At 38.5% G+C, this 19,108-nt stretch overlaps 1 protein-coding gene across 1 annotated transcript in view; it reads right to left on the reverse strand.

The window, feature by feature from the left end:
- Positions 1-16,966, reverse strand: part of MDFIC (MyoD family inhibitor domain containing) — an 82,868-nt gene extending 65,902 nt beyond the window's left edge. Inside the window, exons 1-2 of the mRNA XM_045564062.1 lie at positions 16,637-16,966; positions 16,159-16,355 (exon numbers count right to left, since the gene is read on the reverse strand). Of these exons, the coding sequence (XP_045420018.1) occupies positions 16,159-16,252 (94 nt within the window). The 5' untranslated portion in view covers positions 16,253-16,355; positions 16,637-16,966. The remainder of the gene's footprint in view (positions 1-16,158; positions 16,356-16,636) is intronic.
- Positions 16,967-19,108: the final 2,142 nt, after the last annotated feature.

Below are 19,108 nucleotides of genomic sequence, written 5' to 3' on the forward strand. Positions count from 1 at the left end.
GAAAAAATTTCTGCACATGCAAAAATTTCTCATGTCCCATGGGGATTTCACAACAATTGAAAAGTTCTGCCATGAAACACATTTCAACACATGAAAATAGATGGATACCCACTTGGGACTAAGTCTAGAGGCTAAGATCTCTGAAAAAAAAAAAAAAAAAACAGGGCATAAATTCTAAGTATTTTTAGAAAGCCAAACCATATTCAAATAGCAGTAAAATATAAATTAAAAGTACGCTAAACCAATATGTTCTAGATTTATGTAACATTTACTCAGCATTATCCTAGAGGAAATGTAATCTTCATGAGATGTGTTAGTTTCAATTAAAACCTTTACTTTTTTAAACAACTCCAGAAATCTTTCCACTGCTACAGTCAACTCACGGCCTTTCTGAGATTATCAATAAAAGAGATTTTTATACAAACCCACTAGTACACATGAACCGGCTCATCAGCAGAGTCCTACATACTTGCTGCTACTGTTATGTAGCTAACTGCCGCCAGGTGTCATGCTAGTAGGCTTGATTCAATTAGTAACTTTAATTGAAGCTGAATGAAATTAATTATATAATTTTGAACTGTTCAAGTTTAATTCCATTAAAATTAATTCATGAAACCAAGGCATTATGAAGTATTGCTGACTAAAAGAAAATAGGTTTGAATAAAGTCTCCAGACACACTTGACTCATATTTGAATCATGTCCAATATTCGAGTGCTAAACACAGCCCCTTTCAATTCTCCATTGAATACATAAAAATGCCATGTGGTCCATATACACGTAGACATACAATCATGTGACCCACTCTAGGAGGAAAATAAAGTTCTTCCTGCTCTACATTTTTATTAATGGACAGTTTATCATACTTTTTCATAAAAGTTTCCTTATCTGGGAAATTCTAGAATAAAGTTGATTCCCAGTGTCTTTCTCAGGTCAAAAAAAAACACAAACTATTATTCTCTGTTTCATTATATTCAAGAAATGATAAATAGTATGCAATTACAATAAAGTCACAATCATCAGTGTATCCAACTTTGCCTTGTTTGAAAACTAAATGTCTTGGCTCAAAAGTTGGTCTCAGGTTTTTGCTATGATCCACAGCACCCAGCCCAAAGCAAGGCTCACAAATGGGTCAAAGTAAAAAAATTTAAATTGACTTTTGTCAGTTCTCCATTGGTAAAACAAAACTTCTGTGACCACGTGACTGTTCTATGACTTTCTACTATATGCATATTATTTTATTAATATGTCCTTAATATTTACTCATTTTAGTGGAATACCCATAAGACAGCGTCATAAATGGTGAGCAGTTACATATAACACAACACTGAAGAAATGCACTGAACAGAAAGCAAGATTTAACTGATAGACAATTCTAAGACAGGCACCATGCTATACAAACACAGAACCAACTTTACTACAACTTGCAACTGGTTGGGTCAGCCACTATTCATTACAATGACAAAATGGCAGTTTCTAATAATAGATTTCTGTTACTGATTCAGGTTTGCTGTGTCACTTCTGAATGGGGAAGCAGAGGACAGTCCTGGTTTAATCAATTCCATTCTGGTGTCTGGAGGTTAGCAGTTGCAATTCAAATACTACGTAGGCCTGTAAGACAGGCAATCAGGTGATTTCACTGATGTATGAAATCAGACTATACCTTTCAACAAGATTTCCATTTACACATCCAACAGGCACTTCTCCCCAACACAGCAATTTTACCTTAAAAGGGGACCTTCATCATCTTGACAATGCTGTCCTTCAAAGCCAATGGCTCTCAACTTTGGCTCTGAGTCAGAACCACTGCAGAGCTCTTTAAATATAAACCTCAGAGGTCTCAATTCAGGTGTGTGGGGTGGGGTGTTGATGTCATCATGATACATGGCCAGGTTTGAGGGGCACTGTTCTAAGTGAGCTTTTGTCCTGTACTGCAGAACTACCTAGAAAAAAACTTAGAAGAGCATATAAAATATTAAGATACAGATCTTGCCACTCATTGCCTTGTCACACTGTTCCAAGGAATCATAAAATAAAATTTTATCTAATCATCTAATTAATATAGAAGTATTTAGTTCTGTCTCCAGGTCAGGACAACTATCAGAATAAAAAACCTGAATCATATACAATGCTAATCAACTCTACTAATAGATGGGATGAAAGAAACATGTCTTAGATATTAAAATAAAAATTGAAGACACTTTAAAAATAGTACTAGACCAAAGGATAGTTGCACACCAATGGCAATTGTTTCCAAAAGGCTAGCTCCCAAGCAGTCCAGAGTGCCTCCTCTGGACACAGAAGTGAGGAAGAATCTTTGGATGAGGAAAAAAGGCTAGGTCCCTGACAAGGAATCCTTCTCTCTGGGGAGACCAAACACACACGTATGAATCAATCAAGCAACCACAAAAAAGAAGGTAATGAAAACTGCTCTGGGTCATAGTTTTGGCTCAAAAGCTGACCAGCTGTGTGACTGGAACCAGCCTCATCCTCTTCATCCTCTTCATTGGGAAATTACAGCACTGAGCTGGCTGATTGCAGAGGCCTTTCCAGCTCTACAACTGTGTAAATCTGACTCTGCACAAAGGTTAAACAATAGAGCCAAAATCTCATATACAGGCTGAAGGGTGTTTAGAATGGAGTAGAGGAAATCATAGAAAAGACTTGGCTTTTTCTAAGGCATTGGAGTTGAGTTAATTTGAGTAGGACATTGGATTTGAGTTAATTCTCAAAGAGTGGCAAGCATGAATTAAGCAAAAGAATAAGTCAAAGAAAAAAAAAAAGGGTTCCAAATGATCAATTTAAACACAATATGTCCTACTCAGAAATGACTATTTATCTTACAGGATCAATACTTTTTATTTTTTCCTGTTTCTAAAGAAGGGCATAAATGATGGAAGCAAACCTCTGCAATCTCGATTATTTCTGCTGAAGGAGAACGGAAAATACTCAGGTAAATAGAATTTCCTCTTAATTTAAAATGCTATAATATTTTACCTAGTTGGCATTATCCAAATTTAAAACTTTGATAGTTTTACTTATCTCAAACAGTTGAGGAATAAAATAGTAGAATGGTGATTAGCAAGAGAGAAAAAACTAAGAGCATTAAAAATAAATTGTAAAACAATTTATGTAAAATATTATATATGCCATATAACAGCCACTTAGCTGGCATGTGGTTGTTAAATAAGAGTTGAAAAAAGAAAAAAAAAAGAAAATGCTTTCTTTTGTTGAAAGAATTAATGAATTTTTGCAATTACAGTATTAGCAGTTTTCAAAAGACTTTAATATTTACTTGATCCTTAGAACCATCAATGATGTAGTAAGGGGGGAAAAAGCACATTAGCTCAGTCTTACTGATGAGAAAACAGAGTAGGTCTCAGAGGTAGATATTCAGTTAGAAACAGAATGATAAAATGCAGAGATGGAAAAGATCTCGCAGCTCAACTAAGCAGCTCAACTAATTTCGTATCTAACTCAGCATATAAAGTTCTACTGCAATATTCAGCCATTCAAAATTTCAAAGAATGGTACCTCATAAGGGAACACACTTTATTCTTGGTCAGTTTGGTGCATTAGTAAGTTATTCTTTATTTTGAACATAAATGTGCTGTCGGGTCATCTATACTAGTTCTAGTTCTGCTCTTGGTAGGTAGAAATAGTAAGCTTAACCTTTTCTATAAGACAACTGTTCAAACTACTGAAGAGGGATATTTTTCTATCAGTTTGTAATCAAGCAATAATATTAGCTCAATAGCTGAATGCTTTCAACAAATAATAGTAACAGAAGAACCTAGGAATATTGCTTCAAGATGAAATGAGCTTATCAAAGTTACTACAGACATATGTTTAATTGAACTTCAAAACGTAAAAGGTCTATGCATGCCACAGTTTTCAGAAAAAATAGGAATAATATTACCATTTAAATGCCCAAATAGCTGAAACCTTCCTGATGAATACAAAGATTCTCATTAGTGTCTCTGGGACAGACATACCAATCCCTAAACTGTACCCTGCACTAGAGAAGTGGTTAAGGGCACAGGATCTGAAAGCAGGGTGCTATCACTTGAGGCCAGAAGACTGCTTCTCTACGAAAAATAAAAAAAAAGCTAACCAGGCATAGTGGTCCCAGCTACTCTGGAGGCTGAGGACAAAGCAAGATCCTGTCTATTAATTAATTAAATAAATAAATGAATGAATGAATGAAATCAGAGTGCCTAAGTCCACCACTAATGATGTGGATCTTGGGCAAGTTAATCTTTGTCAGATTCTTCATCTTTAAAATGGGAATAACAACAGTACCTACCTACCTCATAAGGTGGATGTGGAAATAAATGGAGTCATGCCAGGAAAGCACAGTGTCTGATATAAAATAAGGGCTCATTCACACTGGCTATTATTATTATATTAAGTGTTATTACAATAAGCACCTTTTAAAAACTCACTACAAATGTATCATAGGGAGGCTGTTAAGAGCAGCATCCAATCAATAAACCCTATATGAAAAACCACACAGTAAATCTGTTTCCAGACTGAAGAAAAGGAAAGTAGTCCTTCCTCTGACAAGCTAGATGTTATTTTTTTTCCCTATAGACAATAAAAATCATACTAAAAAAAGTTTTCTTTTTAACTCAAATTTATAGACAGAATTGAATAACTAGGTTTGACCCTACAGTCCATACCTATACATTCTGATTTTCCCTCAGACTTAGACTTCCTAGGCTACCTACATCTTCCATTATTCTGTTTTAATCTTTTTTTAAAATGTGCGCTTATAAGCCATCTCAAATATTCTGCTGAAGTAAGCAGAGGTGTGTGCAAATTCACAAACCAATCATCAAATACATTTTCTAATTGTTATCCATATTTCATTTGTGCTTACTTCATGAAAGACTAATACAAATAATGGTACTTGGCAGAAATCTTTACAAAACCTCACAAAACAATCAGTATAAAATATATTTACATCCTTATAGAAAAGAATATAAGTAGCTCTCTTTTTGCTTAAATTTTGGAGTTTTTCATGTTAGCTCTCATGCTCTTCAATTAAATATTAGATGATAATCTGCAACAGATCATTTATAATCTACATAATACATATATCACTACTGCTATGCAATCAATATTCACACATCCTTTATCTATAAACAAAATCACTTTAAACAATTTCATATTTATTCTTTTATCCAAAAACCAACATTATGATGAATGATCTATGTATATTCCAGTTTATGAAATTTCAAGTAATCTGAGACTAAAATCTCTCAGAAAAGTAAAAAACCTGGGTCTGTATTTTCCCAGTGGCTCAGAACAATGGGGAAATTCTACAAATGCTTCCTAAATGTAACCTTTAAAAAACCAAAGATAAGGCAGCTTTCAGGAAGACCGGAGGCTCTGGAATTTTACTTCTTCACTGATCAAAAAAAAAAAAAAAAAAAAAAGAAACCTCAAGCCTAATGACCTTTAAGGAACATTGCAAAACCAACCCGCTTTGCCTAACATTCTAAAATATATTAAAATCACATTGTCCAAAAAATGTTAAGATAACCAAAGCATTTTAACAGATGAATGAACATACGCATAAAACTTCATAATTGTCCAAACACAAGAAAGTTATTATATAACCACAGATATACTATAAATGTTTGTTGAATGAATTGAATGCTTAAATCAACTTAATTGTTATCAGCATTTTAAAAAATAATAAGACTTCTGAGCAAGATCTAAAATACATTCCTTTAAAGGGCTTCCTATGTATTTAGAAGCTTATGGTGTGTTCAAATTCAAAAGAATGAAAAAAAGTGACATTGATAATCACTTTTACAGGTTTAGGTTGAGTAGAAAAGAGTGAAATATGCACACAGCAAAGTGGGAAACAATTACAAAATTATATGAATATGCAATTGAGTATGAATATGCAAAGGAATAGGTACAAAATGTAGTAATAGTTTAAAACACACCTCAATAAATCAGGGCTCTAAACAAATGAGGTGAGAAGGAGAAATCTGCACTGTGCACTTTAACAAAAGGTAAGGGAAGTTAGATAACAGCAATACGATATGGGGGACCAGGATATATTAATTCAGTCATCTTAATCCCTTGCACCTTTTACATCTAAACTAAAGTCCTTACTCTAAGAACATATTTTCAGGATGACTGGCATTGAGGCACAGTAAACGCCTACCTCCTCAAATATAGTTCAATTATGTTTTTTTAGCCAAAAAGTAGTCATGACTCATGCTAAAGCCAAAGATTTATAGGCTCGTGGAATCTGGAGTTAGACAGGCTCTTAGAGCCCCCTTCTAATAACCTGATAAAATGAATTCAGATGAAAACAATAAACATCCAACATCCCCAAAAACAGGCCAAGGACTGAAACCATGAATACTTGCAGGGATTGGGAAACAGCCTCAGAAAATTGCTTATTCCAGCTTAGGACTGTTTGAATTATTCAGACCATCCTCATATTTGGCTAATATCTGCTTTTGTAAAATTTTCACTTATTCATTATATTTTGCTCTTTGCAAAATCAAACAAAGTAAACAATCAAACAAGTAAACTCTAATCCTGTCTGCATATGACAGTGTCATATTAGAAAATATCTCAGCCAGGCACAGTGGCTCACACCTATAATCCTAGCATTCTGGGAGGCCGAGGTGGGCGGATCGTTTGAGCTCAGGAGTTTGAGACCAGCCTGAGCAAGAGCAAGACCCCATCTCTACTAAAAATAGAAAGAAACTAGCTGGACAACTAAAAATATATACAGAAAAAATTAGCCGGGCATGGTGGCGCATGCCTGTAGTCCCAGCTACTTGGGAGGCTGAGGCAATAGGATCGCTTGAGCCCAGGAGTTTGAGGTTGCTGTGAGCTAGGCTGACGCCACGGCACTCTAGCTGGGGCAACAGAGCGAGACTCTGTCTCAAAAAAAAAAAAAAGAGAAAATATCTCATGTTCTTCTGTCTTACCTTCCCTGTGCGAAATACCCTCAGTTCAGTTCGTTCAATGGGTTTTCAAAGGCTTCACATTCTATTCACTCTCATAGGCACAATAGTCTTCTTAATCTTGTCTAGAAAGCTATCATGAGAGAGTTTGTCTGACTGCTGAAATCCAAAGATGTCATATCTACAGCAGTTCTCTTAATTAGCAGTCTGTCAACTCTACTATAAAAAGGAATTGGGGATGCTACCATCTTCCCCTTTTTAAAAATGATAATACATACCCATCTTAAGTCTTTCAGTGTGATCCCTTGTATAAGTGCCACGGTTTTAAAAACTTTCTGTTAACTCTCACTTTAAGAGTTAATTTGTCAAGAGCACTTTTTGTTCAAGCTCTCTGGTTAAGCAATGAGCCCTTATTTGGCACTATTACAAGAATGAAGGGCAATGGATAACAAAAGTAAACCAAAGAAGGCTTTTTTAATCTGTAAAGGCATTTCCATGTTATAATTTCAGTCTTATCCTGAAGTAAATAAAGACAGGACGCAGAAGAGCATTTCAAACAGTGGTGAAAGCACAAAAAAATTCATAGTAAATCAATTAGAAGTATATTGAAATTGATTTCTTGGACTTCAGAATGACAGACATGGATGTGAAGTCAGAAGGTGTGTCCTTTCTCTTAATTGTCATAAAGGCCCAAACAGGAGCTTCTCATAGCCTTCTGGACACTCCTCCCTTGCTCTGGGACACTGCATACTTTGGATTCTCCTTTAAGCCCACAACATTTATTCTTCTGGCTCTACCATCTTTGCAAGCTCATTAGCTTCCACAGTTTCAGTCACTTCCAGGAGGACAATTGTAGATCCATTATCTTAACCCTGATCCCTGTCCTGAGCTATAGATTTGAAATTTCAGCTCTACATGGATATAACTCTATGTGGATATAAACTCAACATTTCCCAAAATTCATGACTACTTTTCTTCTCCAACTGTGATCTATATCTTGGTCAATAGTAGACACAGAATCACCCTCAATTCTTTATTTTCCCCTTATTTCCCCTATCCCTACACAATCAATTATCCTGCAAGTTACAATTCCCCAATTTCTCTCAAATCTATACTTTCTTCTCCATGCCCACTACCAGTGCCTCAATCTCTTTCCCCTCCAACCAGAAATACTTTCCTAACACAAAGATTGAATATGTTACTTCTTAGCTAAAGTAAGAATTACACTCATTTTGCATATTGATGAAAACCTGATGTAGTTACTTAACACTGTACGTATTTTCAAGGTTTTAAACTCCTATACCTTTCCCATGCTTGATAATTTCATCTTGTATCCCAATGAGAAATAAATAGTATAACCCCTCACAGAGAATCTTACTAAAGATCCTGTGTGTTGCTTAGGTGATGAAAGGTTAATAAGAACAGAGCAGGTCTATGTTCATAGTAGAAAAGTAAAGACAGGAAGCTGGTTCCTTTGCACTCTGCCACGTAGCTTCAGAGTGCCTGTCACCTGCCCAACCACAAGGTGCTTTATCTTTAGTGCTCAACTCTGTATAATTCACACACAAAAAAAAAACCTACAAACTACATTCTTCAGCTGGGGTCACTAGCAGCCTAACCCAGACACAACTGACTCCTTCATGCCATCCTCAGATTCTCTCTCAACCTTTAAACTTATATGCTCTAGAATTACACAAGCAAGTTGGCAGCATGACTCTTACTGTAATCTTGAATTGATATTTAAATAAGAGATTGCAAGTTAATTTGGTACACAGTCATATTCCATCGTCTCTCATCTAGTTTACAAATTCCTTGTGGAAAAAAATATATATTCTTCATCACAGAACCTTGTAGGCACACACAAAAAATCTGTAAACAGGGTTTTTCCCCTTCAAAGTCTCTCAATAGTAAAATGTATGTGCTAGCATAAAAATTGATTTCAGATTTCATTTCTGGAACTACTAAAAACTAGAGCATGGAGGCACATGTATATGAATCATCTTACTTCAGATCATGTGGGTGTGAATCTGAAAACAGAAGTAGACTGCAAGTAGAAACCACAAACAAAATTAAATTCATGCTAAAATAACTCTTTTCATAGTTCCTACTTAGTGAAGCCTGAGTGATTAGAGTAGAAACTATAAAATGTAATTCGATTTCAAAAATTTAAGGTTAAAAAGCTTTCCTCCTTCAGGACATGTATGCTAATGTAAAAAGAAGATATAAAAGTTTGAGTAACTTCAGTAAAGTACACTGGCAAGACAGAGTGAGAGGGCAAGGAACGAGGAGAGAGGGAGGGAGGAAGAGAGAGAGAGAGAGAAAGCACACAAGCATCCAACATACTGCTACATATACATTGCACTGATTAAGATAGAAGCATCCATCTTTGATCTACTCTAATGAATCACTGAAGTTAAACCATCCAAAGTCTCAAGCCAGCCCAGAATCAGTCTTCTCATAATAAAAACTGAATAAAGACTATTAAAAATCAAGAAATCACTTGATTTATCCTCTGTCTTTACACTTACATTATCTCAGAAAGACAATTTGGTTAAATTTCTTCTCTCTTTTGTTTGTTGTTCTAAATAATTTTCCATTTGCAAATGGTATACCTTTAGATTGTATCAATTTATGTTTCCTTATTTTTTCCCAAATCTTCTATTACTATAAAAATGTAATAATGTAAAAAAAAAATGCAACATAATTGCACGCTGTTATTAGGCCTTCTTTCCATGAAATCACCTCAACAAGATCCAGGAAATAAGGTTCAAAGAAACAGGAAAAGCTTTTATACACCCAAAAATTCCACAGCTTCCCTCATAATCTGTGTAAAGGTTACCCGATCATATATATTAAATCTTTGTATGGGAACTGACCAAACAAAGCAACAGCCGCAGGCTTTGCTCGCCAGAAGCGTCAGCCTGCCAATTGCATTTTTGGTCTCTGGCTCCTCTTCCCAGCCTGGAACATGAGATCAGTTAATACAAACACACTCTTCCCACACACGTGTGATACGGATCCCTTGTCTTCCCGTTGCTTCCAGCCTGCCAACATCCAGCCCTATGCTAATTCCAAAATCCATTCTATCTGCTTCTCTTCTCAAGGTCGCACATGCTCATCGCTGGGAAAGTCACTCAACCATGCTGATCTTGCTAACCAGAATTCATGGCATTCATTCCTAGTTAAGCCCTCAGTGTTACTGAGCAGCCCTTTTGTTTGCCCCAGATTCACTCTCTCTTGAATTCTTCCCTCTTCCAAATCTTTTCCACAAATCTCAAATTTCTTGACTCATCCTAACCTCCCTTGCTCTCAGCAAATGTTACCATCTCTTTAGAGAGAAGATCTAGGCCTTCGATATACTTTATCATAACAAATTTTCTCTAGATTATCACCCATCCTTTGCTCCCACCCCTATCTCAAAACAGAATGTTCCCAACTGTCCTAAGACTGTCCTATTTATCCCATTCCTTCCCAGAATTTTCCCATTTCAATTATTAATACAAATACCCACTGCACCATTAACATCCCCCCCACCCCCTTTGATCTGCAATCTCTCTCTCCCCTGGCTTTCTTCCCATTAGTGCGTGGTGAGCACGCTCAATCCGCCCATCCAAAAGAAGCCCTCCATGCACCTGGTTTCTCCTTCAACAACCCACAACTCTTTTCATCTTCTGCACGCACCAAACATCTCATCCTTCTGTGACCAAGCACTATGAACTTCTGTATTCTTTTCTTACTCCTCCCTGAAGTGTAGCCATTCCCCCAAATTTAGTCCTCAGTCCGCTCCCTCACTCTTATGCTTATCCATCAGCTCCCTGGTGGTGAATTCTTAGTCTGTGAGCCTGACCCTCCCTCACCACACTCCTGGCTACAAATTTGCTTTTCCATCTGCCTATTGGCTATCACGGTGAGGGATAAAGTCCCTGGAATCAACCTAATCAAAAGAAGACTCAACAGCTCCTCCTACGTTTCCACTCAGGATACAATGCAAATTTATAAATTACCTTAAATTTCTACTTTTCCACCATCTCCTATATTAAATATTTTACCCAACCATATCAGTTCAATTCACCAAAATGTGAACACTGTACTTGGACTCAGGAGATTCAAAGATGGATAAGTAAACGTTGATGCCCTCAAGGGGTTCTCAAAATTAGGAAGAGTTCTATCCTACTTTTGCTATTGTTCTAAAGTCCATTTGCTCAATTCCATTCTCACTGATGCTGCCCTAGGTTCTCTAGTCTTTTGTCAAGCTATTGCAGTAGCCTCCTGATAACCACTGCCTCCACTCTTGCCTCTCTCTCCAAACCCATCCTCGGAAACTGGTTTTCCTAAAAACAACAATTGGGTCCTGTCCATCCCCTTCTCAAGAACCTTCAGTGCGTCACCACCAACAACAGAAAGGATACACAAGCTCCTGAACAGGAGAATCAGGGCCTCTTGATGAAACTGACTTTCGCCTATCTTTACAACTTTACCCCATGCTCTGCCCCTTCATACAGCCCATATGATGGTCTTAGTGAAGTACCCAATATTCTGTAACCATCCCCTCTGAGCCCTGTTTTCTACCATGCATCGCCACACCACCAAGTCCTCCAAGCATGCTTCCCGGTGCAACTCAAACCAAAATTTTTCTTGAGGTTTTTCCAAATGCCCCACTAGAGACATTTTCTCTCCCTCATGTCCTGCCGTCACACTTTCTTTGGGTCTCTACTATAGCGCCTATTTCCCTAACGCCAGTCACAGGCTCAGTGCACACCATGCCATTCCTTAGAGACTTTTTTTCCCTCAGTTCTCAACTCAAACAGTTCAATCTCTCCAAACACTTCCTTAGATTTATAGACATATCTTCTTTAACCACTTCCTTCCTTCTTCCCTTCTTAGTTCTTTTCCCACTTACATCCTTCTCTTCTTCATTTGATTCTTTTTCTTTGCAAAGGGAAAATAAATAGTGTATTCCCTGTGATTTATCATTGTAAGAATAAAAAAATTAATAAAATTTACTTCCAACAATTTTTTGAGATTTATTATGGAACTAAATATAATTTATCATGCTGTTTCTATGAGAAAGTATAATCCAGTTTCCAAAAGTCTAACTTACAAAGGGACACAACTCATGTAAAAACTGGGACTTTTTTCTTTGTTTTGCCATATCCTGGAGTCTCCAAAGAGAAGTGCAAGGTAGCAAGACAAGAGTATCTACTGAGGTGATAAAAGAAAGTATTAAAATTCTATTCATTTATTCTCTTATCCTTTGTTATTTTTACTAATATATTTCTTTTATAATGCTCAAAATATATTTGCATTATAGTATATATATTTTGAAAAGAAATAAACATTTTTGAAGGTGAATATGCAGGAATATTTTGAGGATGAACTAGGATATGTGATAAAAATTTTTGAGAGTGTTATTACAGAGTTTACATAGAGTGGTAACAATTTAAATTTTGGAACTTGAAAAACAAAAATAATATGATAAAAGTAGAATATAGATACCTACAAGCATACATTATATAAATTCAAACAAACAGGCTTCCCAGAAAGAAAATCTGATTAACCACTATAAACTTCTGACAATTCAGTTAAGCTTCTAAGTAAAAGCTCTTCTTATGTAATTTCAACTTGATTCTCTCCCTAGCTACTATTTTAGATTATTTTTAATTAACTTCACTGGCATTTTGCATCCTGCTATGAAAAGTCCGCCTAATAGTCTCAGAGGACTCTCCCAAGGGAGAAGAGTGCATTAAATCACACATTATCACATTAAAGTATATTCCAGCACTCAGAGTCCAACCATCTGCATCTTGGCAAATGCAATGAGGTGGGGGCTGGGGAGATGATACAGGGATGGGAACAGGCTCAAGTGATTCACAATATCCAAAGCCTATTATCTTCAATGCATCCATCCCTATAAAAAAGTTGTATTGATTCTCCACTTCAACTGCATTTATCACAATGACATATATTTTACAATTTGTGCTTTCACCCTGATTTCATGCTACTGACTGTATATGAGACCTTGGGCAAGTCACTTAAATTCCTTATTTAAAAAAATGAACAGGCTGGACTAAACTATTTCTAAAGATCCCTCTAGTTATAAATCACAAACTTATGAAAGAAGAATTTAATTAAAAGTTTCTTTCAATTATAGGGATTCTAGTAACTACTGTATCAAAGAACAAATACCTACACTTTTAATGTTGCTTGATAACACAATTTTAAGTGCTTAATCAAAAAGAGAAAAATAACCATTAGAAGAATCACATATACAAGAGCCATTCCTTCTTAAAACAAAAGTTAAGTATGGGCCAAATTATCCTTCACCTATCAAGATATTTATATAGGTATTTTGCATGAGAAAGTAAATCAATATTTCACAAGCTAGTCATAAATAGGAAAATGGTTTTAAATTACACATTTAATTTCTATTTTCTACAACACAGATCACAAATCAGCTGCTCAGAGGCCACATCCAGCCTGCAGGTGTGGTTGTTTTGTTTGGCTTGGACAAAGATTATATTTAATTAGTTGCCAACTTTTGAAAATGGAGAGATGATACATGAAAATCCAGATTTCCAGTATCACTTGAAATACTGGAAGATACTAACTCACATGGCAACAATTAGCTAGAACAAAGGAATGCTGCGTCTTGGCCCATGAGTTCTCCAGTTCCTGAAATCCCCACTGCTCTCTACTGTCTGACAACCATCCTGGTCCCCTTACAGCCTGGAGCACACAAGCTGATGTCCCTACTCTGTAACAATTTTTAAAAACACCTGGGGAAGACTTGCAATGCTTTATAATGCTTTCAAAGCAATAGTAAAGCTTGCAGAATCACAACGAAAAGATAGAAGTTTTAAGGAAGGAGAGTAAGACTCTTAATAACGAAAATCTTCCTAACTTTTAAGGCTGATACTTAGAAGGGGCTACACTGTAGGTTACTAACCAACCACCAAAAGGGATATAGAATAGCATCTTAGATTTGATAGGGAGTTCAGACTAGAGAATCCCTAAAATTACTTTCAACTTTAAGGTTCCATGCGTTTGGTTAACAATATGGACAGCTCAATACAACATAGTACAGAATATATGCATAGGTTATAAAGTCTTTTTGTATATACATATATATATATATATATATATAACTGCTTGCAGAGGAAGACTTGATCATATCCTTCTTCATGAAATATTTTCTGTTAACTTTTACAAAGCATTCAGTTTTTTTCGCTGACTTTAATATACAGAATTATAAAATTAAGTTCCAATTAAATACACATCCATGTCCTACAGGAGAATTATCAAACTATTCTTCAGAAAGGATGATAAAGAATCCAAGGCCAGAAAGAAAGGATAAAAGAACTTCAGAAAGGGCTTAATAGCGGCCTTTGAGCAAAGCTTCTTCACAAACATCTTTATCAATAAAACCAACCATGGCAAGCTACACTTGAAGCTTTTCTGTACCCACTCACCATAATTTTTTTCTTTAAATATACCTGATGAAATCTGCCTGTTTGAGATACAATATTTTAACAAGATTCCAAGGATTTCCTTTTTTAAAAATCAATTGTGTAATACACTTGTGATTAAATTGATCCCTATTTAAAGAATATTATGAGTCAAAGTTAAACTAATAAAAAAGCAACATGTAACTATGTTGCTGAAGCTAAGGCAATTTTCAGGTAAAATATAACCCATGAGTTTCTACTGATAATATGCGATGTACACAGCAAACATCCTACTTCAAGCCATTCTAGATGCCCTCCTCCTTAAGGTTAGGTCACATTATACCACACAGCATCACACTGCACAGGTGCATTAAGTACCACTGCAAGTTCTTCCAGCTGATTTGAAAATGCAAATTATTAAAGTTGGATTTTGTAGATATCACCTATTTTCAAATCCAATTGTTTTCCTTGGGTGCTTGATGTTGACTTTTGACATAAGACTTGTTTAACAATAATGATTAACAGCTCAAGTGTGAGCATAAACAGCCCATCAATGAGTCGATATGACTACTGAGGGCATGCCTAATGACAGGAAAATGATTGTCTTGACAATACAACGTGTAGAACACAGGCTGCTTCTGGGAAAACATATGTTTATCGTTCTAGTTTTCTGATGTTCTGCAGCTAATCGTTTTTATTTTCTCTGTTTAGAAAAATGAGTCATTCTTTAGAAGCAAAAAACAATGATAAATATAATTCAATTTAACAGCCCTGGATGGCAGAACATTTTAATTTAACCATGGATGTTTTCTGCTTTCACTTACTGTGGCTTGAACGTTGACAACTTCTTTTCCACTTTTTGCTGCCTTAAAAAAAAAATCCTATGAAGCTCACTACATTATCATCACAGGAGGAAAAAAAGCTATAAGATATGCTTAAAATCAAGGGTATAAGGTAGGCTTTGAGCCCTGGAAAAGTACTTAGTTTTGATATATCAGTGTCAGAACTCTTTAAATCAGAACCACCCTTAAAGTAAACGCATGAGAAGTTGAAGAACCTTGTTCTCTGTCCCCAATGAAAACCTCAAGCATGTTAACCTCAAGAGAGAAAAGATACTGTCTAACTTGTTTATAAGCTTCTTATGGAAGTTTCCCAAACACAAGAGTACTTACTTACTTTTATAGGCTGTATGTGTTTACACTTTGGAAGAACACAAAGGAGCTAATTCATTCTTGGAAAGTGTTTCTTTTAAAGCATGTTTATTTCAAAACAAAACAGTTACTGAAAACATATCCATTCCAAAGCAATTGGTCACAGAAACCTGGATTATCAACCGGGTTGCAGAGTACCCCACAAGAAACAGAAAGATGAAAGGGAGGGTTGCATGCTTGTTCAGAGAGCAGCGCCAAGTCCTGGATCTGATGAGGACGCAAGAACTGAAGAGACTCAGGGACCTGCTTCAGAACTCACATTTGAGTCTTAGGCCCAGAAATGCATATGCTTAAGAAAAAAGCCATCCTGTCATCCTGTTTCTTCCCAACCAAAGGAAGGGGGAGTGGAGGGACCAGCGGATCCCGCCCTCTTATCCGGTTGTTGATCCAGGGCAGGAATCCTGGAGAACTTGCTTGAATAATGCGAACTGTGCAAAAGTTCACAACTACGAGGTTGGAAACCGTCCTCACGGCACCATCACCGTCCCCCCACCAGCACCCGTGTGGGCAAACTGACAGACGCAATAACGAAAGAGGCTTGCAACTTGCAAGCGCGCACTCACCCTGGGCCCGGGCGCCGGGCCGGCCGCCGCCCGCCTCGGCCGCGCGCTGCGGCCCCGCGGGCCGGGGAGCGGCAGCTTCGCCCGCGCCGGACATGGGCCGCGCCGCCGAGCCCGCGCCGCGCCGCCGCCCAGCTCGCCGCCCCGCGGGGCGCACGGAGGAAGGGCCTTAGGTGTTGGGTGCAGGGAACTGACTGCTTCTGGAGGGGGAAAAAAAGTGTTTTCAGAGAGGAGCACACCACTCCTGCGGGACATTCCCTCCCCCTCTGCCGCCCTCCCCCAAACTCCACCCCGGGGAAGTTTTGATTTGAAAGTAGCGAGGACAACTGTTCCAGTGCAAGCTGACAGCGGCGGAGTGGGTGCCCCGGGAGTCCCGGGGGGACCGCGCCCCGCGGGTGCCGGGAAGAGGGGTCGGGTTTGGGAGAGGTTCGGGGGTGGGGATGAAACCCCTCCTCTTCTCGGCCCGGAGACCACCACCTACCTCGGCATCCCCCCAACAGCTCACAGCCCCTTCCTCCTCCTCCTCCTCTTCCGCCCGGAAAGTTAGCGAGGCTCGGGCAGCGGCCGCATGTCGCCCCGGTGGCCTGACGACGGCGGCGGCGGCCGCCCCTGCGCGTCCCTCCCCGCCTCCCTCCGGCTCAGCCTAGACGCCGCGGTGGCGGCAACTGCGGCAGCGGCGACTCCCCTGGCTCCGCGCACTCCGCCCCCTCTTCCCAGCCGGCTCGCTCCGGCCGGTCCCCCCCGAGGGGGCCTTTTTCCCCCTCTGCCTCTCTCGCGCCCCTTCCACCGCTCCTACACTCCAGCGCTTCTCCCGCTGTTGCTCCTTGTCATCACATCCGGATCGGGGAGGCCTCGAACTCTTGGCGGGCGGCCCCGAGGCCGGGGGGCGGTGCGACCCGGGCTCGGCCGAGCGCTCCCTCGCGCCCGAGGCTGTCTGGGTCAGGAGGCCAAGGCCGGACTGGCTGGCGCGGGCTCCCCACCGGGCGCCGCGCCCTCCCCGGGCTGGGAAAAGGGAGCGAGCGGGCCGGCCCCTGGCCGCCCAGATGTCTCCCCAGAAGCTCTGGGAATGCCCCGGGGGAGTAGAAATCTATAGGATGACAAAGAAAAACGGAAAAATACTAACTTTTCTGGTGGGACAGTGCATTTGAAACCCTGAGCCCCTAACAGCGTTTAATCTCTTCATCTTTGACTCTGAAATCACTTTTCGGTCAAGCAGGATCCCTGATCAGGTAGAACCAGTTGCAGTTTCGTAAACCCAGGCATCCAGGCAAGCAACGTTGACGCCTTTGAGGGTGTCCTGGCTCGGGTCCCCAGACTGGCCTATTGCAGGCTGCATGGCTCACTGGACCAGTGGTATTCGTGGGGAGATAAACTTGTGGTCGGAAGTAAAAAACTGGTGAACACTCAGTGCATAAATGAGATGTTCTGATTGTGTCTTAATCTGATGAGCCAACAATAAAAAGTGCACAATAATTCAGAGATATAAAGTGCTCTAATATATTCATATAACTTTTGTTCTTTATTTCATTGTGAGTGAAATGTAGAATTCATTTGTAGAAAGCTAGAAGGAACTCATTCTTCGACTCTCTAGGACAAGAGGAATCACAGTGATGTTATCGAAATTGGAGAAAATGTACATTGGATTCACCTTCTTTCTAGATGTATCATTAATAATAGCCCAGGAATTTCATTTCCTCAAAAAACCCATTGGAATAGATTCCAGTTGATTGAAAAAAAATCCATCTCTTACCTGTAGCCAGTGCATTCAAACTTGATTTCAATCATCCTGAAAAAGCCAGTCTTCGAAGTTTCTGATGACAGTCATTCAAGACCGTAGTCTTCCAAAGACAAATGACATTTTGCCCAATGACCCATAACTAACAAATGCTTTAAAAAAAATGTGGAGATTTCATAAATGGTATGTATGAAAATGCCTTAACTCACTTGAAAACTTGTCTGGGGGCCTGGACTATTTATTATAGAACTGGCTTGATGGAAACAGATGAATTCTGAGGATGAAGGCATTACTATCAGAGAATAAACATTTAGGAAGCCTCACTGTCTACTGCAGCATAATCTGTATTCAAAGAAGTTGTTTAGAATGCAGCTGCTCTAGAAAATTCTTTTTTATTGCTTTATTATCCCTCACCTTGCCTTTTCTTAATTCTCTCACAAAGATGTTAAGGTCCAGAAATATCAAGAAGTTATAGCACTCTTCTAGACAGTCATAGTCAGTGATAAATATTTGTTAACCTCACACAGTTGTTAATGTTGCTCACATGGTGAATGAGTCAGTAAATACTCCTTGAATTAAATTTAAATATCTTACTCTTTAATGGGGAAGAAATAAAGCTCAAATAAAACTATTAGGAATAAATGAGAGGCTGTATCATAGAATCATCAAAATGGCCAAATGCTGAACTTTGTTCAGTCATGTGACTTCACGGAAGTTAGCTGACCCTTCTACGTCTTGGTTGCCTCATAACATGAGAATGATAAGAGAAACGCACCATGGAGTTTCTTTATGAGGACCAAATAAGGTAATTCTCCTATAACATTTGGAAGAATGTTGGATACGAGAAAAGGTACTCAAAAGTACTGACTATTATTACTATTATATAACAGAAGCATTTTGATGGGTACATGCCGTGAGCATGGCATAATGACTATATCACATGGGCCATATCAAAATACCAGGTAACATGCCCTGCACTTTATACAAATTATCGCAATGAATTCTTATATCAGCCCTTTAAGTAAATTGCCAGGATTGTACCTCCACTTCATTCGATCATTGTTTCACTCAATGTCATGAGCTGAATGTTTGCATTCCCCAAAATTCATATGTTGAAATCCTAGCACCCACTAAATATGATGGTATTAGGAGGTGGGCCCTTTGGGAAGTAATTAGATCATAAAAGTGGAACCCTCCTGAATATAATTAGTACCCTTA

Source organism: Lemur catta, chromosome 11 (genome assembly GCF_020740605.2).
Source record: "Lemur catta isolate mLemCat1 chromosome 11, mLemCat1.pri, whole genome shotgun sequence".
In the NCBI taxonomy this organism is placed as follows: Eukaryota; Metazoa; Chordata; class Mammalia; order Primates; family Lemuridae; genus Lemur; species Lemur catta.